General features: G+C 47.2%; 1 protein-coding gene across 3 annotated transcripts in view; it reads left to right on the forward strand.

The window, feature by feature from the left end:
- The first annotated feature begins 451 nt into the window (after positions 1-451).
- PEMT (phosphatidylethanolamine N-methyltransferase) overlaps positions 452-27,704 on the forward strand; it is a 117,738-nt gene continuing 90,485 nt past the window's right edge. The window contains exons 1-2 of one of the 3 annotated variants that reach the window (XM_035131231.2): positions 452-510; positions 12,158-12,265. In XM_035131231.2, the coding sequence (XP_034987122.2) occupies positions 12,173-12,265 (93 nt within the window). In that variant the 5' untranslated portion in view covers positions 452-510; positions 12,158-12,172. Of the gene's footprint in view, positions 511-1,683; positions 1,922-12,157; positions 12,266-27,704 lie in introns of those variants that run through there. The other 2 variants (XM_035131230.2, XM_035131229.2) reach the window with 2 other exon arrangements.

The raw sequence follows: 27,704 nt of genomic DNA on the forward strand, positions 1-27,704 counted from the left end.
TGTAGGTTTTATTTTATTTGTTTTTTTATCTTATATTTTGGAAATGTACATCCAGGTGTGTTTTTTTCCTTTACATTTTTGGGGGCCCCCCAAGAGAGTGGTGGGCCCTAAGCTATATACTGTAGCTTGTTTAGCTTATGCATAAATCCGCCACTGCCTGTGAGGTTAGCTAGGCTCTGAGAAGGAGACTAGGAGCATCATGGCAGAGTGGGGATTTGAACCGCTGAGCCCCCTTTTTTCTGTAGTGACTGCAAAAGTCGCACCGGAGAGAATGGACCTGTCCCCCTATCCCGGCTGCACCGCCACCAGGTCAGCAACCTCAGTGTGCTCTGGAAGAGAAGAAAGGTCAGCCAAATTTGCCAGTCGCCACGTGCGAGTCTCCCGCCACCAATTGGCCCTCTTTGAACCTCAGCCTGTGTACAGTGCAAAGTCCAGGCCTGCCAGGAACCAGCTTAAATGAATTAGCTCTTTTGAGCTTCCACCATCCCAAGAACGAACAATCTTGCAAAGGTCAGTGTCAGAATTCTAATATCTGTTCCCTTTTTCTCTCTCTCGCTCTCTGTTAGAACTCCTTCATATGTCCCATACATTTACAGGCCATTTACAGACCCTGTTTTTATTTTTCTATTTTTCAAAGATTTACAGGCATACAAATCGCAAACACACAAATCACATGCATTTCCAAAACAGTACTCATATATGTTTGACTTCTTCCCTTTTGTTGTTCCTTTTTAAATTTATTTTTTTAAGGCTGCATTTTCCACATTAATCCGTTTTTAAGTCAATCTTTAATTTCTCCTAATATTGCTTGCTTTACATTAACCCTGCTAATTAACTTACTTGCATACAAGAATTTTTCAGATATTCCACAAATTTTCTCCAATCTTTAATAATTTCTTCTTCTTCTTGGTTTCTTATTACACCTGTTAAACAGAACCTGTTTTCTGCTAAATCACCGTCTCACTTATGCCCTGATTTTTTGTCTTTACTGTTTTGCTTTTTAATCTTTATTTGTAACTTTTTTGTGCTTACTGTGTTTCCTTTTGCTCGAAATGCTTGTAAAACCACTTGAGAGATGTTTCTGAAATGTGAAGTTGTATATAAATTTGCTTTTAATAAAAGTATGTGATGAAAATATAAGCACCTCATTTTGTAAATGGGGTCACAAGCACAGGTACAGGTTCAGAGGAAGCTTACAAAAAGCTGCTGTTGCAAAAAGCAGCTAATGTAATAAATAATAATATTAATAAATCCTAATACAGTAATGTCTACTAAGAAGTAAGTCCTGTTGAACTCAATGGGGCTTACTCCCAGGCTAGTGGGTTTAGGACTGGAACCACCCCAACCCACAATTTATTTTTTACATTTACCCTTTTTTTAAAAAAAAAACACCTGTAACGTGTGCATGCCAAGACACGTGTTTACCACTGCACCAGAGAGCGGGGCTTGTATTCTGTCAGGAATTGGAGGTGTCATGCGTGAAGCTGCCCGGACCTTCCCCTTGCACACGTGCACGGAGGCTGACCCGAAGCGTTCGCGCGATTAAGCTGTTTTGATTCATTCCCAAAGAAGCCCTTTTTCTGCAAGAAGATCCCCGCCCCGCGCGGCTTGCTGGGTTTTGTAGTTCGCCTCGAACAGCTGCTGCCGGCGAAGCCTCGAGGGCGTGGGTGGAAGACAACTACATTTCCCAGCGTGCTTTGCGAGACGCTTTGCGCGACCGAGCAACCAGGAAGCTCCCTCTTTTGCAAATGGCATTTGCACCAGCGTGCTCCATCCAACCTCCCTCTCTCCAGCTCTATCCTTCGGGAATTCCTGTGCGAGTTTTATAAACGTGCAACCATTGAAGCTGCAGTCCTGAATGCATCTCTCGCTGTGTTCTTTGGATTGCTGTGAGGGGCTGAGTAATGTGGATTATAGCCAGGTATCTCTCAATATACTGTATGCATATTTTGAAAAAAAATTATTGTATTTTGATTTGCAAAAAGAGTAGTTTCCCAAAGGAGAGGCGGTTTGGGGGAGGCAGCCCCCCCCCGGCCCCGTGGATGCAGCAGGCAGAGCTTGAGTAGAAAGCAGCAGCATGCGCTGTTTCCTTTTGCTGGGCTGCCTTGGAAGAAGTTTTGCATTCAGTGGCTTTTAATGTCTTAGAGCAGGCATCCCCAACTGGGGTTGAACCTGGGGGTCTTTTTGCATGCAGAGCAGTAGGCGATATACTCCTGTCTTGCTGAGCAGCTGCAATTTCAGCATTAGGTGAAAGCCATTCGCATTGAATGAATGGTGTGAATGCAGGCAGAGGGTTCCCCCTCTTTTTAAAGGAAAATTCAGAGTCACCCGGAGGAGCCGATTGGCATCAGGTTCACAGCCAACGAAAGGGACCCAGGTGGCGCTGTGGTTAAACCACTGAGCCTAGGGCTTGCTGATCAGGTCGGCGGACAAACGCCGGCTCCCTCGGCCTATAGAGCGAGATGAGCGCCGCAACCCCAGAGTCGGACACGACTGGACCTGATGGTCAGGGGCCCCTTTACCTTTACCTCACAGCCAACGAAAGAAAGTGCAGATTTCACACGGTCATTCAAAACACCCTCATGCCACTTCGAGAGTCATGGAGAATGCTAGGGCCTGTAGTTGGTTAAAGGGGCTGGGAACTGCAGTTTAGGGAAGTTTATTTAATGTTTGATGTTTTATTGCATTTTTAATATTCGGTTGCAAGCCGTCCAGAGTGGCTGGGGAAACCCAGCCAGATAGGCGGGGTCAGCTCCCTTTACAAATCACAGCTCCCTGGGATTCTTTGGAAGAAACCATGGTCTGTTAAAGTACTATGGGAATGGTGCGAATGTGGGTAGAATCAAAATGTATTGAATTTGCAGCTGTAAGTTGCTTTGATGGCCACCAGTTTATTGGATGCCTTTTAAAAAATGGGGGAAGGCTATCAGGCACCTTGGCTTGATTAAGTCAAGAGTAAGTCAAGATTAAGGGTGGCACTGTGGGTTAAACCACAGAGCCTAGGGCTTGCCGATCAGAAGGTCGGCGGTTCAAATCCCTGCGACGGGGTGAGCTCCCGTTGCTCAGTCCCAGCTCCTGCCCACCTACGGTAGCAGTTTGAAAGCACGTCATAGTGCAAGTAGATAAATAGGTACCACTACAGCTGATCGCCGAAAAATTGATGCTTTTGAATTATGGTGCTGGAGGAGACTCTTGAGAGTCCCATGGACTGCAAGAAGATCAAACCTATCCATTCTGAAGGAAATCAGCCCTGACTGCTCACTGGAAGGACAGATCATGAAGCTGAGGCTCCAATACTTTGGCCACCTCATGAGAAGAGAAGACTCCCTGGAAAAGACCCTGATGTTGGGAAAGATTGAGGGCACTAGGAGAAGGGGACGACAGAGGACGAGATGGTTGGACAGTGTTCTCGAAGCTACGAACATGAGTTTGACCAAACTGCAGGAGGCAGTGGAAGACAGGAGTGCCTGGCGTGCTATGGTCCATGGGGTCACGAAGAGTCGGACACGACTAAACGACTAAACAACAACAACCACTATAGCGAGAAGGTAAACGGTGTTTCCGTGCGCTGCTCTGGTTCGTCAGAAGCGGCTTTGTCATGCTGGCCACATGACCTGGAAGCTGTACTCCGGCTCCCTCGGCCAATAACGCGAGATGAGTGCCGCAACCCCAGAGTCGGTCACGACTGGACCTAATGTTCAGGGGTCCCTTTACCTTTTATATCACAAACTATTCGCTGATAGTTACAGGTAGGTAGCCGTGTTGGTCTGACGTAGTCAAAACAAAATTTAAAAATTCCTTGCAGTAGCACCTTAAAGGTAAAGGTAAAGGGGCCCCTGACCATCAGGTCCAGTCGTGTCCGACTCTGGGGTTGCGGCGCTCATCTCGCTCTATAGGACAGGGGAGCCGGCATTTGTCCGCAGACAGCTTCCGGGTCATGTGGCCAGCATGACAAAGCTGCTTTTGGCGAACCAGAGCAGCGCACGGAAACGCCGTTTACCTTCCCGCCGGAGCGGTCCCTATTTATCTACTTGCACTTTGATGTGCTTTCGAACTGCTAGGTGGGCAGGAGCTGGGACCAAGCAACGGGAGCTCACCCCGTCACAGGGATTCAAACCGCCGACCTTCTGATCAGCAAGCCCTAGACTCTGTGGTTTAACCCACAGTGCCACCTGGGTCCCCAGTTTGTCATTGGTATGAGCTTTCGTGTGCATGCACACTTCTTCAGATACCTAGCTGATAAAGAGGATGGCAATGCAGAGAGGATTGTTGGTTCCCTGGAGGTTCCCTGGAGGTAGTTCCCTGTTGTGTTGGAAACAAATAGGTTTCTTGGGGGGTCTTTTTTTTGCATGCAGAGCAGGCAATATACCATTTTCCTGCTGAGCAGCCACAATTTCAGCATTTCCCAGTCTGCCTGGGGTGCTGTATCTTGTTGCAACATCCTGTAACTTTCCCTCTCCTCCTGTGCCCTTTGTATTACATTCATCAGTTATCTTTTTAGGGAAGTTTACGCTCCACCCCCCACCCCCCCAGCCTTTCTGAGGCTATCTTGACCTGGGAAAACATGTACAGTATTTAAAAGTCGGGAGAAACCCACATGGCTTAGGCTCAGCTGCCTGGTGCCAAAATTCTCACCTGGAAGAAAGCAGCATCCCGTAAGTTTAACAAATTCGTGCTTTGCTGGCTTAAGAGCTGTGGGTGCTTCTTGTCTACTGAGAAATCACCCTGATTTGCTTTCAGAGAGATGAATCTGGCAACCTTACTGGACTTTTTCAAAGTGCAGTCCTGTGTAAATTCATTTGGAAACGAAATCTTCTTGTTTTCAGTGAAGGTTGTCACCTAGACAAACCTGTTCTCCTCCAGATGTTGTTCTGCTCCATAGAATCATAGAATTGTAGAGTTGGGAGGGACCCCCCCAAATGTCATCTAGTCCAACCCCCAGCAATGCGGGAATCTCAGCTAAAGCATCCATGGCAGGTGGCCATCCAAGCTGTGCTTAAAAACCTCCAAGGAAAGAGAGTCCACCACCTCCTGAGGCAGCTCTTCCTGTCAGAAAGTTCATCCTGATGTTTCGTCGGAATCTCCTTTCTTGTAACTTGAAGCCGTGGGTTCGAGTCCTGCCCCCACCATCCCTTGCTCAGGCTGATACGGTCGCAGTTGGCATCCAGTGACCTCCGGAGGACCACAAATTGCCTCTGAAAGTGTGTTGTTTAGGCCTGCATTCTTAGGGTGGTTCCAAATGACCTTTCAATTGAGAATTCACCCTGATTTCCAGTTCATTTTCACATAACTTAATGCAAAAAAATTCTGATCTTTTGGAGGTGCATTGCCCCAGACCTGCCAATCAATTATAACTCTGCATGTGATCGATTCTCACCTGAGAATAGCGAAGGAAGTGCCGTTTTGTTCTCTGAAGTTTCTCTTAAGGATGGCACCATTGGTGATATATTGAAATATGAGTGAAATAACAACAATGCTTTTGGTAAAAGAGGTTTAGGCTTATGTGCTGGAATCTTCTGCCATTGTTTCTCCCCACCTCTGTCTCTCCAGAACTGAAAGATAATGAATTGCCATTTCTTCTAAGAATTAATGGAGATCGTTCTGCTGGGGTCTGGGTGTCCTTCTGTGGGTTTCTTTCTGGACACAAAGGAACAAAGGCCTTGGGAGCATCTGAGCATTTGGCAATGAACTTCGGAGCAAAAAGAATCTGGAGTCTTACGGCATTGGAAGGGAGCATGAGTTGTTTTGTTTTGTTTTTTTAGCTACACTGAGGACAAAGAACTGAAGAAAGAACCTATTGCTGACTTTTTCTTAAGCTAATGCTTGGCTTGGAGGAAGAAAGTGGACAGAGAAAAGTCCCCCCTGCCCCACACCATAGCATTAGAACTCAGTGTTGGAAGGTTCAGGACAGACAAAAAAATGGATTCCTATAAACCATGCATAGTTAAACTATGGAACTCACTGCCACATGAAGCAGGGATGGCCTGGATGAAAATAAGGTTAGACAAATTCTGTTGGAGAGTCATTCCCCGTGTGCAGGCATGGGTTTGTTGTCTATCACATGACGGTATGTGTTTACATTCCACAGGAATGGGAAGTGATGTAGACAGGATGTTTGTGTAACTGTGTGTTCCTAAAGTGGGATTATTGTCCTTTGTTCTTTCTCTTTGCTGCCTGATGTTAGAGAGAGAGGGAGCCATGTTGCAGTCCTCCGTGTGTGTTTATATGTAAATAAAGTAGATTAGCCAAAATGCTGAGTTGCTGAGTTCTGTTACGCAACTGCACAAAACCTCTGCGGATCCCTAAGTGTGCTGATGTCTTCTTGCATCAGTCGCTGTGATGTTCGGGCTGGTGAAAGCTTGTGAAGCTCCCAAACGATCTACCAGGAGGGAGATAACATGCCAGCCGGGCATGTGTCTCTGCCAAGGTTCTACACATGTGTAGATCGTCCTGACAATTTCATGGAGGATAAGGCAACTAGTTTATGATGCTCAGCTCTGCCTCTGCGGTTTGAGGCAGTGATGCTTCTGAAGACAAGTTGCTGGAGATCATGGAAGCCTTGCATTCAAATCCTCCTGGTTGGCCACTGTGAGAACAGGATGCTGGACTAGATGGGCCATTGGCCTGATCCAGCAGACTTTCCTTTTGATCTTAATGGGTGCCAAGAGTGGCTACTTGGGAGAGCCTTGGCCCGTCAGAGTTGGTTAGTCCTGTTCCAAATGGCACAATGGTCTGTCCTGGTGAATGGCAGTTACGTAGCTTCATAAGTTTGCATGCGCTCTGGACTTCACGAAGGCTGGTTTCAAAAACCTTAAGGACCCACAAGGTGAGATTCCATGGTCGGAAAGACTCAATGAGAAGGGAATCCAAGATGAATGGGAGTTTCTTAAAGGTGAAATATAGAAGGCCCGAATTCAGGCAGTTCCAACTAGAAAGAAAAGCGAGAGGCATCTAAGGAAACTGGTGTGGCTGCATAAGGAGCTTGCAGATGAGCTGAGAGTTAAGAAGGGCATGTATAAGAAATGGAAGAAAGGGGAAATCACAAAGGAGGAGGATACACGAGTAGCCAACAGTTGCAGTGGGGAAGTCAGGCTGGCTAAAGCTCAGAATGAGCTCAGGCTTGCAAAAGAGGTTAAAAATAATAATAAAGGTTTCTTCGGCTATGTTCGAAGTAAGAGGAAGAACAAGAAAGTGGTAATTGGGTGACAGAGAAAAGGTGGAACTACTCAACACCTATTTTGCCTCCACCTTCGCCCAAAAGGAAAGTGATGCCCAGCCTGGTGATTTGTTGTTGTTGTTTAGTCGTGTCCAACTCTTGGTGACCCCATGGACCAGAGCACGCCAAGCACTCCTGTCTTCCACTGCCTCCTGCAGTTTGGTCAAACTCATGTTCGTAGCTTCGGGAACACTGTCCAACCACCTCGTCCTCTGTCGTCCCCTTCTCCTAGTGCCCTCCATCTTTCCCAGCACCAGGGTCTTTTCCAGGGAGTCTTCTCTTCTCATGAGGTGACCAAAGTCTTGGAGCCTCAGCTTCAGGATCTGTCCTTCCAGTGAGCACTCAGGGCTGATTTCCTTCAGAATGGATAGGTTTGATCTTCTTGCAGTCCATGGGACTCTCAAGAGTCTCCTCCAGCACCATAATTCAAAAGCATCAATTCTTCGGCGATCAGCCTTCTTTATGGTCCAGCCTGGTGATAACAGAATGTAAATTATACACTAACTGTGTGTGTAAATACGTAAATGCTATATATGTATATGTTTAAATATAGACATGCAGTGTGCTGTTAGGTGCTTACAAAGGCATGAGGCTAAGCTTGGGAAATCAATCAATCAATCAATCTAGTTCACATTTAAAGACTAGCGTGCCAAACGCACACTTTCGGAAGCTGTACATAAACCGAAGCGCAGCAATCCTTTGAAAATTCACTGTTCTCCCTATTTTCAACACAATTCTCCATCCAGTGACTGTGTACAAACATACATATACTAGGGTAGAAAGCATGCATTAAAATTGCTTATATGCGTATATTCGGCAAAAATGAGTATTTTCAGCAAAATTGTATACATAAATGTATATTAAGAGAGATTTATGCAGAGGTGCTGATGAATTTTTATGAGATTGTAAGAAGAAGTTTGCAAACGGATGTGGAAAAGGGATTAAAAGTGGGTGGATGGCAGATGTCCGGATTTCACTGGCAATGTGCTTTGGAGTGTGCAGACAGAGCCACACTGTAAGCAAAGGGTTTTTTTTAATAAAAATAAAATAAATAAAAAAGTTGTAGCTTGGGGAAAAAGGAAGGTAGGAGCAGGGGTCTCAGAACCCTTTGCAGAAGACTCCATGGACTGCAACGCAACAGGGGCCTTGCATTCATCAGCACATAACACCACAGGTATTTTTGGATCAAATTATCACAGAATTGCAGGTATAACTGGCACGGAGGTCCCACTAAATGCCATTCATAATTGCCTTGTGGGTATCTAAAGGAACTTGGTACCAAGGAAGGAAGGAAGGAAGTTAATTTCTGCTTTGCTGCTTGCAGACCCTTAATAGTTTTATACCTAGGTAAGCAACAGATATAGTTTCAATTAATACATCTCAGCATAACTGTTGGATTAATATCAGCCGTTTAAAATCAGCTTCACCGCTCAAGAGATGGTTGGATAAAATATGCAAAAATGATGGGGGTGAAATAAAATACGACAGGTTATTTTTCCCCAAAACCATGGCATAAGCACATCCTGTTGCCAATGGCTTGTCTAGGCCAGCATCCTGTTCTCACAGGGACCAAAAGGATGTCCCAGAGGTCCTCCAGGATCATAGAGGTGTTACTAGAAGCCCCCCCCCCCCGGAAGATTGGAAGAAATTTAAAATTTATTTAAAAAATAATCGTATAATAGATTAGAACCAATGGAAGTGAGGGAGATAAAAAGAGGTTGTAGATAATACAACGGTGAGAAATAAGTATTGTTAGAAGTCAGTTATAAATGATTAAAAGGAAAGATATACAGTGGTACCTCGGTTTATGAACACAATTGGTTCCGGAAGTCTGTTCATAAACTGAAGCGTTCATAAACTGAAGCGAACTTTCCCATTGAAAGTAATGGAAAGTGAATTAATCTGTTCCAGACAGTCCGCGGAGTAAGCGTTCATAAACTGAAGCAAACTTTCCCATTGAAAGTAATGGAAAGTGGATTAATCCGTTCCAGATGGGTCCGCGGAGTACTTAAACTGAAATGTTCATAAACTGAAGCATGGGTGTAATTGGTTCCGGAAGTCTGTTCATAAACTGAAGCGAACTTTCCCATTGAAAGTAATGGAAAGTGAATTAATCCGTTCCAGACGGGTCCGCGGAGTACTTAAACTGAAATGTTCATAAACTGAAGCATGGGTGTAATTGGTTCCGGAAGTCTGTTCATAAACTGAAGCGTTCATAAACTGAAGCGAACTTTCCCATTGAAAGTAATGGAAAATGAATTAATCCGTTCCAGATGGGTCCGCGGCGTTCATAAACCGAAAATTCATAAACCGAGGTGTTCATAAACCGAGGTTCCACTGTAGATAGAGTATAAAATGGTAAGATATAAAAGATAGAGAAATAAGGTAATACAGTATTAAGTAAAATCTAGAGTTTATATATGCCTGTTGTCTTTGTCCATGGAGCTTATTTAACTTATATGCAGAATTCATCATGCGAAAGGCTGGACTGGATGAATCCCAAGCCGGAATTAATATTGCCGGAAGAAATATCAACAACCTCAGATATGCAGATGACACAACCTTGATGGCAGAAAGTGAGGATGAATTAAAGAACCTTTTAATGAGGGTGAAAGAGGAGAGCACAAAATATGGTCTGAAGCTCAACATCAAAAAAACCAAGATCATGGCCACTGGTCCCATCACCTCCTGGCAAATAGAAGGGGAAGAAATGGAGGCAGTGAGAGATTTTACTTTCTTGGGCTCCTTGATCACTGCAGATGGTGACAGCAGTCACGAAATTAAAAGACGCCTGCTTCTTGGGAGAAAAGCAATGACAAACCTAGACAGCATCTTAAAAAGCAGAGACATCACCTTGCCGACAAAGGTCCGTATAGTTAAAGCTATGGTTTTCCCAGTAGTGATGTATGGAAGTGAGAGCTGGACCATAAAGAAGGCTGATCGCCGAAGAATTGATGCTTTTGAATTATGGTGCTGGAGGAGACTCTTGAGAGTCCCATGGACTGCAAGAAGATCAAACCTATCCATTCTGAAGGAAATCATGAAGCTGAGGCTCCAATACTTTGGCCACCTCATGAGAAGAGAAGAATCCTTGAAAAAGACCCTGATGTTGGGAAAGATTGAGGGCACTAGGAGAAGGGGACGACAGAGGACGAGATGGTTGGACAGTGTTCTCGAAGCTACAAACATAGAATCATAGAATCATAGAATCATAGAGTTGGAAGAGACCACAAGGGCCATCCAGTCCAACCCCCTGCCAAGCAGGAAACACCATCAAAGCATTCCTGACAGATGGCTGTCAAGCCTCTGCTTAAAGACCTCCAAAGAAGGAGACTCCACCACACTCCTTGGCAGCAAATTCCACTGCCGAACAGCTCTTACTGTCAGGAAGTTCTTCCTAATGTTTAGGTGGAATTTTCTTTCTTGTAGTTTGAATCCGTTGCTCCGTGTCCGCTTCTCTGGAGCAGCAGAAAACAACCTTTCTCTCTCCTCTATATGACATCCTTTTATATATTTGAACATGGTTATCATATCACCCCTTAACCTTCTCTTCTCCAGGCTAAACATACCCAGCTCCCTAAGCCGTTCCTCATAAGGCATCGTTTCCAGGCCTTTGACCATTTTGGTTGCCCTCTTCTGGACACGTTCCAGCTTATCAGTATCCTTCTTGAACTGTGGTGCCCAGAACTGGACACAGTACTCCAGGTGAGGTCTGACCAGAGCAGAATACAGTGGTACTATTACTTCCCTTGATCTAGATGCTATACTCCTATTGATGCAGCCCAGAATTGCATTGGCTTTTTTAGCTGCTGCATCACACTGCTGACTCATGTCAAGTTTGTGGTCAACCAAGACTCCTAGATCCTTTTCACATGTACTGCTCTCAAGCCAGGTGTCTCCCATCCTGTATTTGTGCCTTTCATTTTTTTTGCCCAAGTGTAGTACTTTACATTTCTCCTTGTTAAAAGAGTTTGACGAAACTGCGGGAGGCAGTGCAAGACAGGAGTGCCCGGCGTGCTCTGGTCCATGGGGTCATGGAGAGTCGGACACGACTAAACGACTAAACGACAACAACGAGAAGAGTTTATATAAGATTTAGAGATTACTAAGGATGATCTATAAAGGAAGGCAGAAGGAGGTGGAATGAGGAAGTCATTAGATTAGAAATAAGGGTTATAAATTAGAATTTTTGTTTTTGTATTTTTGTATGTTTTTGTTGTTGTTTTTTTTTAAAAAACCTTAATAAATATATTTAAAAAATAAATAAATAGAAGCCCCCCCCTTTTCTGCTTGGTTGCGAGTTGTCATTGAGGAAAGGCATGGTACAACCTGGGATGGGGCTGTGCAAGGCAGAAATTGCCAGCGTCTTGCATGTTCTTACAAGAAGAGGAGCCTTGTGCAGGGAGGGATATACCTAATTATAATAAATCAGGGCCTCCTGCTCAGCGGTAGAGCACCTGCTTTGCACGCAGAAGATCCCAGGTTTGATCCAGAACATCTCCAGGCGGGATTGGCAATGTCTCACGTCTGAAACCCTGGACAGCGACTGTCCACCTGTGTGGACAATACAGAGTTAGGTCTGACTCAATAGAAGGCCGCTGCTTCTGTTCCTTATCAACACTAATTGATATGTATGGGTAAGCCATGGTTAGCATTCCAGACATTCAGACCAACCATGGTTTGTGTCCCTTCTCTACCTCCACCCCCTCTGTTTCCTGAGAACCCTAAGATGTTTCCCAAACAGCGGTTCCCAATGTTAGATCAGTGTTCCAAACCATGGTTTTGCTGGTACACCTGGAATGCAAATTATAATTCAGAGTCTCAAGTATGATTAGCACAAACCACACGGTTTGTGTTTCATCTGAAGCAACCCTGGGTGGAAGAAGCTCTTGCTGGGTGCTACACATGGTTGCCCCAACTAACGTCCCCTGTCCTTTGCAGGTTGATCTCTCGGCCATGTCTCTGCTCCTTGATTACGTGGATGTGACCGACCCCAGCTTTGGGATAGCTGTCCTCTGCATCGCCTTTAACCCGCTTTTCTGGAATCTGGTATGTTTTGCCTATTTTGCCAATTCACTGACCGGGAGTTGTCTTTTTAGGTTTTCTGCCTATCAGAGGCAGCCACCATGGTTTGGCCTAGTTCTGCACCAGCGTTTCCTCCCTTGGTGAACTTTTTCAATGAGTGGTGGGTTTTCTTTGTTTCCTCTTCCAGGGCTTGAATGCCCTTGACTCTTTGAACTCTTCCTTTGCTTTCTCCCGTTATGATTTTTTAAAATTACTGTTCTGAGGAGACACAGAGGCTGCAATCAATTGCTTTTACTCTGCCGTGATTGCACGGCGTGGGGATTGAAAAGCCCAATCAGTTGGAAAGTGGTGAGCTCAGGATAGTGCTGGCAAGCCACAGTTGATGAACTCTGCAGTGGCAAACAGGAGTGCACAAGAAAAGGTTTGTCCAAGACCTGCACATCTAAAGACTGCCTCTTTCCCATGCGGGTCAGCCTCTCTTGACTTGGTGTTTGTCATGTACTCTGGCCACAATCCTCCGTCTAGCTCCGAGGCTGGCACCCACCCCTTACAGGACCAGCAGACCGTTCTTCTGTTTCGATGGCAGCCCTGCAATCATCCCTCACTGTCTCCATGCTGGAGGAGCTAGTCGTTACAAACTAGGTCTGTTTAAAGGAACAGATAAAGGTAAAGGTAAAGGGACCCCTGACCATTAGGTCCAGTCGTGACCGACTCTGGGGTTGCGCGCTCATCTCGCATTATTGGCCGAGGGAGCCGGCGTATAGCTTCCAGGTCATGTGGCCAGCATGACAAAGCCGCTTCTGGCAAACCAAAGCAGCACATGGAAACGCCGTTTACCTTCCCGCTGTAGCGGTTCCTATTTATCTACTTGCATTTTGACGTGCTTTCGAACTGCTAGGTTGGCAGGAGCTGGGACCGAACAACGGGAGCTCACCCCGTCACAGGGATTCGAACCGCCGACCTTCTGATCAGCAAGCCCTAGGCTCAGTGGTTTAACCACAGCGCCACCTGGGTCCCTAAAGGAACAGATAGCTGCTCATATAGGGTGGGGCTAAGAGGACCAGGCCATCCAGCCTTCAGCAGATCTCAGAGGAATTCAGCCTGCAGCTGAGCCAACAGATCTCCTAGAGCAGGGGTGTCAAACTCAAATTCATCGGGGGCCGCATCAGCAGTTTGGTCACCCTCAAAGGGCCGGTTGTATCTGTAGGACTATGTGTCCACTCTTTATTATCATAAATTATTGTCACTGCATTCAATTATTACTGTTTTTTGTAATGGCAAGTAGATATTCAAATGTACAATTATTGTACAATTTATTGAAAAATGATTTTTGGTAACTGCACTGGGTGGTGGAGGCTCGCTAGGGTTTCATGCAGGACCTTTGCAGAGCTACTAGTACCGGGAGGTGCTGGGGTCCTTCTGCATGCAGGACAGATGTTCTGCCAGTAAGCCACCACCCTTCACCAAAGAGACTGGCTGAGGTTGACTCACTGGAGCTGCTCTCCTGGTTCCAGGGTTTAAGGGCCAGAAGTATAAAGCAGCATCCTATGTTTCTGAGGAGAGGGGAGGGGAGGGAGGGAGGGAGGAAGAAAAGAGGGAGTGGGAGGGAGAGAGGAAGGAAGGAAAGAGGGGAGAGAAAGAAGAGTAGGAAATAAGGAAGGGAATAAAGAAGGAAAGAAAAAGAAAGAGGGAGAGAAGACAGAAAGGGACAAATAAGGAAGGAAGTAGAGGGAAAGAAAGAATAAGAATGAGGGAGAGGAAGAAAGATGGGAAGGAAGGAAGGAAGAAAGAAAGAAAGAAAGAAAAGAGGGAGCAGGAGGGAGAGAGGAAGGAAAGAGGTGAGAGAAAGAAGAGTAGGAACAAAGGAATAAAGAAGGAAAGAAAAAGAAAGAGGGAGAGAAGACAGAGATAAAGAAGGAAGGAAGGAGAGGGAAAGAAAGAATAAGAACGAGAGAGAGGAAGAAAGAAAGGGAAGGGGGGGGTCGCCGCCTTGATTCAGCGCCAGAAAAGAGCGTGAAGGGACCCAGGGGCAAAAAGCATTTCCCGTGCAGCATGAGGCAGCGGGTGTCCGTTTTAGGAGAAGTGCGTAAAGCCTCAGAGTTGCACGTTCATGAGGCTGAGCCGCGGCAGGAGGAGGAGGAGGAGAGACAAGAGGAGGAGGAGGAGGAGGAGGCGGCTTGCCGGGTCGGTGTCCGGCAGCACCGTGCGGAGAGTCCCGAGCCTCTGGGATGCAGCAGTGCTCTGTAGCACTTTGAATCCTCCTCCTCCTCCACGTGGCGCTGCTGGGTGCTTTGTCTGTGCTTCAGCAGCAGCAGCAGCCGTTTCCAGGCGCCGAGCCGTGGCAGGAGGAGGATTCAAAGTGCTACAGAGCACTGCTGCGTTGCAGAGGCTCGGGACTCTCCGTGCGGCGCTGCTCCGACCGCCTTCCCCCCCCCCCCGGTCCCAGCTGTTTGTTGGCGCTTTGTCGGCGCGACGCTTCAGCAGCAAGGTCCCGCTGCTGGGTCCCGCTGGCTGGGGCGCTCGGCGGGCCACATGACAAGGTCTGGCGGGCCGGATTTGGCCCCCGGGCCTTGTGTTTGACACCCGTGTCCTAGAGGGAGTCCTAGCAACCTCTCTGCTGGGAGCTCTCCAGGGTGCTGACAAGATGCATTTTTGCTCCACTGTGCATGCTGCCACCCTGGTCAGGATCTGGCAGTTCCTACTGCATGGGACTGGACTGCCTGACTTCCCTTGACCCTGCTGTCTGGGCTGCCCTATCGGTGAGTGTCATGGTGCCGGCACAGCTCTCCTGGAAGTAGGTGGGATGTCCTCGCTCCATTTGCCTTTGTGTGTGTCTGTGTGTCTGTGTGCGAAGTCCACTCAGCAGCAGTGAGGGTGTGTAGAGTCTTCACTGCAGCTGCCCTTAGGCTCTAGAACAGGCATCCCCAAACTGCGGCCCTCCAGATGTTTTGGCCTACAACTCCCATGATCCCTAGCTAACAGGACCAGTGGTCAGGGATGATGGGAATTGTAGTCCAAAACATCTGGAGGGCCAAGGTTGAGGTAGCCTGCGTCAGATGGTTGTTCCACAGGGCAGGTGCCACTACCGAGAGGGCCCTCTGCCTAGTTCCCTGTAACTTCGCTTATTGCTGTGAGGGAACCGCCAGAAGGCCCTCGGAGCTGGACCTCAGTGCCCAGGCTGAACAATGTGAGTGGAGATGCTCCTTCAGGTATACTGGGCTGGAGGGCCGAAGTTTGGGGATGCCTGCTCTAGAATGACCTGGTGGTGGACGCCAGGAGTAACTCCGCATTTTCACGCTACAAGACCCAGCCTATTTGGGCCTTCTCTTGGTAGCCAATCTGAGAGAAGGACGGTCCTGGGTTTGTTTGTTTATTTATTTTTCACCAGGTGCTAGATTTTTCCTTTGTTGCCTGGTTTTTGTTGTCTAGCAACCAAGAGAGCTACAGCCCTTTCCCCAAACACAATAGGAAGGTAGGATGCTGCCTTGTCTATGGGTCCATGTGGCTCACTGTTGCCTGCACTGACTTTCAGCAGTTCACGAGGGCTCCCAGCCCTACCTGGAAATGCCAGGGGGTGAACCTTTTCGTGAAAAGCTCTTGCACTACCCCTGAGCTTGGGCCCTTCCCACCAGCCTTCTAGAAACTTCTATTTCTGCCAGTCCAAAATTTGACGGATGTTTCACCCGGGCAGGAGCCTCCGCAGCTACCCCTGAAGTTTCACTTTGTGTGACTGCTGGCGGCCGCTCGAAGTGATAGCTACAGGGGCAGCCAGAAGCTCAAGGCAGGAAGGGGCATTAAAGTTCCAATTTAGCAGCAGCAAGATGACTAAGAGGAAATGAGCTTCACTAATTTTCTGCAGCCCCTCTAGTCTCATTGGCGGGGCGTTAAGAAGTACGAACAAACAACTGGAGCCTGAGCAGGATTTGCCACCCACCATGCCGAGATATTAGATGAATTTCCAGCAGCGGCTGTCAGGAAAAAAAAGAAGGCATTGACAACAGAGTTATCGGAACAAAGGGAGGGAGAGAGCAAGTGCTGAGGGAGAAATGGAAGGTGGGTAAACAGTTGCAGTCAGATGACTTCTGGGATAGGGCAGTGTCTTTTCCCCCTCCTTATTTTCTTTTTACCTTTGGTCAATCTTTAATGAGTTAAAATGAATACATCCATACAGTATTTGCCATTACAAGCTTACAACATAAGAAAGAAAGAAAAGAAAATCCCAAAATAAGGACAAGTATATAAAAATCATGGAAAAAAGAAGAGAAAAAACAGGAAGATCATTTTGGGAAGGATGTTTATCTTCACCACCGAGATTCTACCCCATAGCGAGAGATGTACAGTGGTACCTCGACTTACGAAGGCAATCCGTTCTGCGGCGCTCTTTGGAAGTCAAAAACTTCGGAAGTCGAAGCGTCCATTTTACGCATGTGCAGAACGCATAGCTGCCAAGTTTTCCCTTTTCTCGCGAGGAAGCCTATTCAGCATAAGGGAAAATCCCTTAAAAAAAGGGATAACTTGGCAGCTATGGCAGAACGTGCGCGCGCGGCAAAAATACTATTAGGTTAGCAGACTTCAGAAGTTGAAACCTTCGTAAGTCGAGGCATTCGTAAGTCGAGGTACCACTGTAATTTATTCCAGGTTTCCATTTTTTTCTTAATCTCCTTCCACTTTTTGACATAATTATCCTCATACAGGTTGATACTTTTTGTTGAAATCCAGACCCCTAGATGTTTTACTTTATTCTTTATCTCTGAGCCCGTCATTCCTTGGAAGAAATGGTTGTAGACAAAAGATGGTCCCCTCCGGAGACTGGATGATGTTCCAGAATGCATAAAGTGTCTTCATAACTTAACCCAGCGGCGTTGTTCTGTTCCTGACCTGACGCACCCCCCATTTCATCCTTGCAGTTTTGGAAAGAAGAATTGAATACGGAATATGGAAAGATGTCACGCGGAACACGTACCCATGCCTTCTTCCTTACCAGTTCCAGCTCCAGCTGGGCAAGGAGGCTCACATTCTAGGAAGCCAGTGTGGTGTAGTGGTTAGAGTGTGTTGGACTAAGACTTGGGAGACTAGGGTTCGAATCCTCACTCGGCCACACACACACAAAACTCGCTAGGTGGCTAGTCACTGCCTCTTAGCCTAACCTATCTCTCAGGGTTGTTGTGCAGATTAAATGAGGAGGGGGAGAACACAGCACCTTGTGCCCCTTGGAGGAAATAATGGGATGTAAATGAAATCGAAAAAAATTCCTTCACTCACTCACTTCCTGATCAAAAATAGTCAGCTGTTATCAGTTGCCTGCGGGGAGTAAGGCCATTTTGGAAACTGTTCTTCAGAGCCATTTTGATGTTGATGCCTATCTGTCGCTGCTCACCTTTTTCAGGGAGCTATTGTCCCCGCACCAAACAGCGAGTTAAAAGGGAGGATTGTTCATCCCATTCCTTCTGGCCTTTGGATTTCAGAAATTTTCAGAAATAGAGGCCATCTTTCTCATACCCTCTTTTCTGAATAATGACATTTACAGGGGGCTGGGGGAGGCTCTTGAATCTGCATGGGGGAGAGAGAGAGACGCTAGGGGCTGAGACTATCTCTCCCTGGCTGAAAGGCCTTGTTCATCCACGCTTTGTTAACACCACGGCTGTATAGCGAGCAAGGCTCTAAGTAGGCTAACTCATAACTCTGACACCTGGGGATGCTGGACAAAAGCTTTGTCGGCTGCTAAATATAGTTTTCCAATGACTCGGCATGTCTGAGTTATACACAGAGGCGCGACAAACTGGGTCATACAACTGGAGATATTTGATGCATCAGTGGATAGGTTTCTGCCCCGGTTGCAGACATCAAAATTGTGAGTGGGGGGAGGCAATAAAGTTATTTTGCGGGGGGCAGCAGTGCTGACCTTCCCCCCCCCCGCTTCCTTAAGCTCCCCCGGCAGGTGTCATTTTGTGGTGAAGGTGAACTGCAGCAGAGGAGAAGCGCTGCTGCGTCTGGCAAGTAAAAGGCAGAATGGAAAAGCCAAGCCTTACATCCTTGGTGACAGCAGTGAGAAAGATGAATGGCATACTTACGATTACTAGGAAAGGGATAATCCTTTTTGGGGGGGAGGGAGGCATCTGTTGGCCCTCTTGAGGAGCAGGATGCTGGACTAGGTGGACCCTTGGGTAAGGTAAAATAAAAAAAATTCCTTCAGTAACACCTTAAAGACCAACTAAGTTTTTATTTTGGTATGAGCTTTCGTGTGCATGCACACTTCTTCAGATACAGTGAAATGGAAGTTTCCAGGCACTTATGTAGAGAAGGGGTGGGGAGGGGTGGGGATGGGGAGGGGGGATCACTCAGAAGGGTGGTGGAAATGGGTGATTGACTGACTGATAGCTGTTGATGACCGCAAACGACTGCAAATGGTTTTTCATCAAAAAGCAAGGGTTGAGATGGCTGAAGATCGCTTATCATGTATAAGGACCTGGAAGCATTTTTCCGCCGTTTACGCCTGAAGGAGTATTTTCATCACACACAAGAACAAGACAAAGTAGAACAAACTACATCCCCACAACACAACACCTCTCAACTTACTGGGGAACAACCATCACCCTCCAAACGCATCAATGAACAGAACATTGACCACCAACTACCACCGAAAAGAAGTTACACAAAAAGGGACTCCACATGGACCCCTCCTGATGGACGCAATACCACACTAGATCTGTACATCGAATGCTTCCGCCACAGAATCCAAACGGATGTGACCAGAAAACACCATCGCTTACAACTAAATCTAAACCATGCTGAAAGGAGAGCCATAGAAAATCTCAGGAACAACCCAGACATTATAATTAAAGAGGCAGACAAGGGTGGAGCTGTCGTCATCATGAACAAAACTGATTACATCCAGGAGGCCCACAGACAACTTTCCAATACTGCCTTTTACATGAAATTGGACTCAGACCCCACACAAGCATACAAAAAAGAACTGAACAAGATTATTAAGGAGCTACCCCTACACATCCAAGAACAGATCCTCACAAACACACCAGCGGAACCTCGGCCAGGAACTTTCTATCTTCTACCCAAAATACACAAACCAGGAAACCCAGGACGCCCCATCATCTCAGGTATTGGCACCATTACAGTGGGTGTTTCCGGCTATATGGACTCTGTTCTGAAACCATATGCTATCAGTGCTCCCAGCTACGTACGTGACACCACAGATTTTCTGAGGAAAATACAATCTTTGAACAATCTTCCTAACAATACTATACTAGCCACTATGGATGTGGAATCTCTATATACCAACATCCCACACAATGATGGTTTACAAGCCATAAGGAACACCATTTCAGATAAAACCACAGCGGACTTTGCTACCAAACTCTGCCACTTTGTCCTTACCCACAACCACTTCAAATTTGGTGATGACCTGTTCCTCCAGATCAGCGGCACAGCCATGGGCACCCGCATGGCCCCACAGTATGCCAACATCTTCATGGCAGATTTAGAACAACGTTTCCTTAACTCCTACCCACTCAAACCTCTCCTGTACCTGCGATACATTGACGATATTTTTATTATCTGGACACATGGACAACAGACCCTGGAAACCTTCCACCAGACATTCAATGACTTTCACCCCACCATCAACCTAACAATGAACCAATCTATGCAAGAAATACATTTTTTGGACACTACTATAAAAATACAGGATGGATGTATAGACACCACCTTATACAGAAAACCAACTGACCGACAAACATATCTACATGCTTCTACCGTGTTTCCCCTTTTTTAAGACACCGTCTTATAACTTTTTTTCCTCAAAAAAACACACGGTGGCTTATTTTCAGGGGGTGTCTTTTTTTTTAAGTGCTGGTACAACTGGGTCCCACTGGCTCAGGACACTCGGTGCTCTCTTCCGCGCACATTATAAACACCACACTCTAGCCTACTGTGCTATCCAGGTTTTGCTGTCAACCAGGCTGGCAGCAGCTCTCCAGAATTTCAAACTTGGGGGTACCTGGGGGTTAAACCTGGGATCCTTCTGCTCCCCGGGCTCTCTCACGCCGGCCGAGGAATGAGGAGGGAGGCCGTGACCCGTCCCGCTCTGAGATGCTTGTGAGGGAAGCGCGAGGGGGACGAGGCTTGGGCCCATGCCCCTGGCGTGCGCGCGCGGCTGAATGACGAGCCGAAGCGGAACCTTTTCTCTGTGGGGGGGGGGGGAGACGCGCGCGCGCGCGCGCGCAAACACACACACACACACACACACACACACACACACACTGAGAGAGAGACACGCACAGGGAGAGAAAGAAAGAGACGCGCGCACACACACACACACACACACACACACAGAGACGCACGGGGGAGAGAGAGAAAGAGACGCGCGCACACACACACAGAGAGAGACGGACGCACGGGGGAGAGAAAGAAAGAGACGCGCACAAACACACACACAGAGAGAGACGGATGCACGGGGAGAGAAAGAAAGAGACGCGCACAAACACACACACAGAGAGAGACGGATGCACGGGGAGAGAAAGAAAGAGACGCGCACAAACACACACACAGAGAGAGACGGACGCACGGGGGAGAGAAAGAAAGAGACGCGCACAAACACACACACAGAGAGAGACGGATGCACGGGGAGAGAAAGAAAGAGACGCGCACAAACACACACACAGAGAGAGACGGATGCACGGGGAGAGAAAGAAAGAGACGCGCACAAACACACACACAGAGAGAGACGGATGCACGGGGAGAGAAAGAAAGAGACGCGCACAAACACACACACAGAGAGACGCACGGGGGGGGGAGAGAGAGAGACGCGCGCGCGCGCGCACACACACACACACACAGAGACGGACGCACAGGGAGAGAAAGAAAGAGACACGCGCACACACAGAGAGCGTGCGGCTGCAGCACACACAGAGAGCGTGCGGCTGCAGCGCTCACGAAGCAGCGCTGCACTTAGGGGAAGATGGCCAGGGAGGGGGGCTGCGGGGTCAAGGCAATGCGTGAAAGGGAGGGATGGCGAGGAAGAAGTGGGGAGTGAAGTGATCGGGGCTTTAACATGCCCGCACGCGCAAAAGGGAGGCTCGGAATATGGAGATCGGTTCTGGCTGCTTCTCTTAAAGTGCCGCAAGTAACGAGCCTCTCTCTCTTTCCTCCTGCCGCTCGTGCCCTTGGTGCTTCGTGCGGCGCTGCTTCACGCTTTGTCAGCGCTGCAGCCGCCACCGCTTCTGGGCACCCACCCGACCCCGCAGGCTTCCTCCTCCTGCCGCGGCCGGCATTGCAGGAGCTGGGTCCTGCTGGCTGGTGCTCCGTGCGGCACTGCTGCACGCTTTATTGGCACTAAAGCAGCCACCGCCGCTTCCGGGCACTGACCCGACCCGGCAGGCTTCCTCCTCCTGTCGCGGCCGGCATGCTGGGTCCTGCTAGCTGGTGCGGAAGTATGGCTTATTTTCGGGGTATGTCTTATAGCTCTCAAATGGTTAAAAACCCTGCCATGGCTTACTTTCTGACTACGTATTAAAAAAGGGGAAACACGGTAGCTACCATCCCAAACATACCAAACAATCCATCGTATACAGCCAGGCCTTACGTTACAACCGCATCTGTTCCAACTCTACAGACAGAGAATCTCACCTAAGAGATCTACAGCAAACCTTTTTAGAACTAAAATATCCACCTGATGAAGTTAAACAACAGATCAACAGAGCCAGACAGATACCTAGAGAGAACCTGCTGCAAGACAGACCCAAAAAAGAAAATAACAGAACACCACTAGTCATCACATACAGCTCCCAAGCTAAAACAGTACAACGCATCATCAGAGATCTACAGCCTCTCCTGGACAATGACCGCTCCCTTTCTCAAGCTCTGGGAGGAAGACCTTTCATTGCCTACAGACAGCCACCCAATCTTAAACAACTCCTCACCCACAATAATACAACCACCAGACTTAACATGGACACTGGTACCAGAGCCTGCAATAAACCCAGATGCCAACTTTGCTGCCACATACACCCAGACAACACCATTACTGGCCCCAACAACATCCAACATACCATCTCAGGACTATTTAATTGCTCATCCTCTAACATTGTGTATGCCATCAAATGCCAACAGTGCCCTTCAGCTCTCTATATTGGACAAACAGGCCAAACCCTACGCCAAAGGATAAATGGACATAAATCTGACATCAGGAACCAGAAGACAGAAAAACCAGTAGGAGAACACTTCAATCTCCCAGGACATTCTATACAAGATCTCAAAGTAGCTGTCTTACTACAAAAGAATTTCAGAAATAGACTGGAAAGAGAAGTTGCTGAATTGCAACTTATCACCAAGCTCAAAACCATGGAGGGACCTGGTTTGAACAGAGATATCGGATTCTTATCTCATTATACATGATAAGCGATCTTCAGCCATCTCAACCCTTGCTTTTTCATGCAAAACCATTTGCAGTCGTTTGCGGTCATCAACAGCTATCAGTCAGTCAATCACCCATTTCCACCACCCTTCTGAGTGATCCCCCCTCCCCATCCCCACCCCTCCCCACCCCTTCTCTACATAAGTGCCTGGAAACTTCCATTTCACTGTATCTGAAGAAATGTGCATGCACACGAAAGCTCATACCAAAATAAAAACTTAGTTGGTCTTTAAGGTGCTACTGAAGGAATTTTTTTTATTTTACTTCGATCCAGACCAACACGGCTACCTACCTGTAACCTTGGGTAAGGTAAAAAGGTAAAAGACCCCTGGATGGTTAAGTCCAGGCGCTCATCTCGCTCTCAGGCCAAGGGAGCCGGCGTTTGTCCACAGACAGCTTTCTGGGTCATGTGGCCAGCACGACTAAACCACTTCTGGCGCAACGGGACACCGTGACGGAAACCAGAGCACACGGAAACGCCGGTTCCCTTCCCGCTGCAGTGGTACCTATTTATCTACTTGCACTGGCGTGCTTTTGAACGGCTAGGTTGGCAGGAGCTGGGACAGAGCAACGGGAGCTCACTCCATTGCGGGGATTTGAACCGCCGACCTTCTGATCGGCAAGCCCAAGAGGCTCAGTGGTTTAAACCACAGCGCCACCTGCATGCCCTGGGGTACCTGTCTCTTGGTCACTCTTTCTTGTTTGCTCGCCATGGCATTCTTGTCATTTGCCAGCAGGGGGCACTGGAGGAGCAACATACTTTTTCCTCCCATCACCTTGCGTACAACATGAAGCCTGATGTTATTCCCCTCCCACCTGCTTGGACGCCCCTTCTAATGACATTTTACGACCAAGCACTTGAGGTTTGCAGAGAGAGAGAACAGAAATGTACTTATCTCTTACCTCTCTCGGTTTCCTTTTCTTATTTACCTTTGATTAAATAAAGGACTTGGCACCACTTGGAGTGTATATTGTGCTTCGTGTTATTTTGTGTGTGAAAGTGGAAAACAGGAATCAGCACTTTAGATAATGGCTTTGTCTGTTGGGACCAGATTCCTGGAACTCATTAGGCACTCCAGTTCCTGCTGGGTATTTGCAAATGGCTTTGGAAAGGTTCCTCACACCCTCGCTCGTGTTCTCATTAAATGCCCCGAGCCATTACCTGAGGATGTGGGTGTATGGCAGGTCAGGTGGCAGAGCAGAGCCGAGATGACTCTTGGGACAGCCTTATTCCTTGCACACCCGGCAGATCACCGCAGTCTGTGGGAGAGTATCTCCTGCAAATTCCAAAGAACTCAGAACCTTGTTTTGTAGTACAGTAGTCACAAAGAGTCGGACACGACTAAACGACTAAACAACAACAACAGTACCTTGGTTCTCAAACACCTTGGTTCTCAAAATCTGAAAACCCATGGGTACGCCCATGGCGCCTTGGTTTTTGAACATTTCGGAAGTCAAACGGACTTCCGGAACAGATTAAGTTTGACGCCTTTGTTTTTGCTATTCATTTTGTGTTTTTGTTTTTGAGGCTTTTTCGGTTAATTTGTTTTTGTGACTGTGTAGAACCCAGTTCAGCTACTGATTGATTGATTGATTGATTGTGTGACTGTGGAAATGGATAAAAGCCCCCCACCCAAACAATGACTATCATCAGTGCAGGGAAGAAAAAAAATGTATTTTTGATTTTTATCATCTACAATACTGTCATATATATTTTATAGTACAGTACATTGATTATTGCTTTCAAATAATAATAATAATAATAATAATAATAATAATAATAATAATAATAATAATATATTATTTATACCCCGCCCATCTGCCTGGGTTTCCCCAGGCAGAGAGATTTTACCTTCTTGGGCTCCTTGATCACTGCAGATGGTGACAGCAGTCACGAAATTAAAAGATGCCTGCTTCTTGGGAGAAAAGCAATGACAAACCTAGACAGCATCTTAAAAAGCAGAGACATCACCTTGCCGACAAAGGTCCGTATAGTTAAAGCTATGGTTTTCCCAGTAGTGATGTATGGAAGTGAGAGCTGGACCATAAAGAAGGCTGATCGCCGAAGAATTGATGCTTTTGAATTATGGTGCTGGAGGAGACTCTTGAGAGTCCCATGGACTGCAAGAAGATCAAACCTATCCATTCTTAAGGAAATCAGCCCTGAGTGCTCCCTGGAAGGACAGATCCTGAAGCTGAGGCTCCAAGACTTTGGCCACCTCATGAGAAGAGAAGAATCCTTGGAAAAGACCCTGATGTTGGGAAAGATTGAGGGCACTAGGAGAAGGGGACGTCAGAGGACAAGATGGTTGGACAGTGTTGGGGTCACGAAGAGTCGGACACGACTAAACGACTAAACAACAACAACACCCCGCCCATCTGCCTGGGTTTCCCCAGCCACTCTGGGCGGCTTCCAACAGAAAAATGAAATAAAATAATCTATTAAACATTAAAAGCTTCCCTAAACAGAGCTGCCTTCAGATGTCTTCTAAAAATCTGGTAGCTGTTTTTCTCTTTGACATCTGATGGGAGGGTGTTCCACAGGGTGGGCGCCACCACCAAGAAGGCCCTCTGCCTGGTTCCCTGCAACTTGGCTTCTCGCAATGAGGGAACCGCCAGAAGGCCCTCGGCGCTGGACCTCAGTGTCCGGGCAGAATGATGGGGGTGGAGACGCTCCTTCAGTTATACTGGAGCATTATGGAGCAATGGTCTTGTTAGATAGTAAAATTCATGTTATATTTCTGTTTTAGGGGTTGTTTTTAAAAGTCTGGAATGGATTAATTCGCTTTGCATTATTTTCTATGGGAAAGCGCGCTTTGGTTTTGGAACGGACTTCCGGAACGGATTAAATTTTAGAACCGAGGTACCACTGTAACTCATAACAGGTCTTTTAGCGTGGCTGCCCCTCTCTTGTGGAATAGATTTCCTATCGAAATACAACAGGTGCCCCCCTATCTGAGCTTTCTGGAAATGGCTGGAGACATTTTTGTTCCAACAGGCTTTCCCAGGTGAATACAGTGGTACCTCTACTTACGAATTTTAATGCGTTCCAAACACACATTTGTAAGTAGAAAAAAATTGTAAGTCGAATCCCATAGGAATGCATTGGGAGATCCTCTTCTGGATCTAGTCCTTATTGGGCTCCTGAGCCTGCTCAGATCCTTCCCTGGGTCATCTGCCTCTGACTTCCTGTCCTCCTCCCATTCCTCCTCCTGATCTGGCCACCCACTCCCTGACACCTCTACAGGTCCACCTAGTCCACTACGATGCCCCCAACAGTGGCCAACGAGAGGTCTCTGAGAAACTCCTGAGGAAAGCACTAGAGGATGTAGCCATCTCCCATTGCCAGCCCCCAGCACCTGGTTCTCAAGGTATGCTGTCTCTGAACATGGGATGGCTAGTAATAGCAGACCAGCTTTCCAGGAATTTGTTGTTGTTGTTGTTTAGTCGTTTAGTCGTGTCCGACTCTTTGTGACCCCATGGGCCAGAGCACACCAGGCACTCCTGTCTTCCACTGCCTCCTGCAGTTTGGTCAAACTCATGTTGGTGGCTTCGAGAACACTGTCCAACCATCTCGTCCTCTGTCGTCCCCTTCTCCTTGTGCCCTCCATCTTTCCCAACATCAGGGTCTTTTCCAGGGAGTCTTCTCTTCTCATGAGGTGGCCAAAATATTGGAGCCTCAGCTTCAGGATCTGTCCTTCCAGTGAGCACTCAGGGCTCATTTCCTTCAGAATGGATAGGTTTGATCTTCTTGCAGTCCATGGGACTCTCAAGAGTCTCCTCCAGGAATTTACCTTTCCCCTTTTGCAATGGTCTCTGAGCTAGAGGTCACTGCCTAGCCTTGTAAATAAGCCAATGGAAAATACTAGCTTGCCTTAATAGCCTGCTAAGAGACTAGAAAGTCTGTCTTTCTTTGCCGGCTGCGACCCCCTCCTTCACAGCTGGCATGGAAATGCAGGCCAGTAGTCTCTTTGCAAACCACTTCTCTCTTTTTTTATATTCCATGTTTCTCTGAAAATAAGCCATGCCCCGAAAATATGCCATACTCCGAAAATAAGCCATAGTGATAGGCAGTTTAACCTTCTAGGTTAAACTGTACCATACTTAATAAAAAAAAGAAGACACCCCCTGAAAATAAGCCACCTTTTTTTTGAGGAAACGTAAATATAAGACGGTGTCTTATTTTTGGAGAAACATGGTAGTGGAAGAGCGATACACAGCCCCAGTGTGGGCAGCCAGCCCAGAAGCAAAGCAGACTGACCAGCAGAAGGGAAATGAAGTGAGGTGTCTCTCTTTTGCCAGTCCCACTCATTTCATGCGATTTCATGGGCCTCTAGGCACTCGCCTGTATGGAATTCCTGGTCACCTATGGCGACCAGTCTGGTTGCTAAATGCTAGGGTGTCATTCTTATAGCAATACCATCTTTCAGGCAAAGCAAACAACCCCCTCTTCTGCAACAGTATAAAATAATGGGCCCCTCTTGTGTTAAGTGCAGGCGTGTGGCTGTCGTTACAGGGGAAGGCTGGTTAAAAAAAAAAAACCCACCCCCAATCACATGGTTTCACTCCGTTCTGACGTACATAGCTCAGTTTTGTTTTGTTGATGCCATTGATTTTAGAGCATTTGCCGAATTGGAGGGGCACCGGTGAGGGGAAGGACATTCTGGCAGATGGGCTTAGCCGTTGGCTGGTGAGATGTGCTCCCTGCTGAGAGTGGTGTTCTGTTTAGTAAAACATTAACTCTAAAATGTGATTTCTGCTTACAACATGGCACGTTTTTTATATATAAGGGGTGGAAGCAGGATCAAGGAGGTTGTCTCTGCAGGGGACACTCCCTTGCCAGCTTGGAATTCCAGCTGGCAAAAGGAAGGAAGAATCTGGGAACCTTCTGCGTTTCAGCTATAGCTGGAATTTTCCCATGCCCGACATCATGAATGATGTCAGGAGCAGGAAAGGTGGGCATGGTGAGCCCAAAACAGGTGGCAGGGTCGACCTCAGACTCAGGGCCGGATTGAGGTTTGATGAGGCCCTAAG

This window comes from Zootoca vivipara, chromosome 14 (genome assembly GCF_963506605.1).
Source record: "Zootoca vivipara chromosome 14, rZooViv1.1, whole genome shotgun sequence".
NCBI lineage: Eukaryota > Metazoa > Chordata > Lepidosauria > Squamata > Lacertidae > Zootoca > Zootoca vivipara.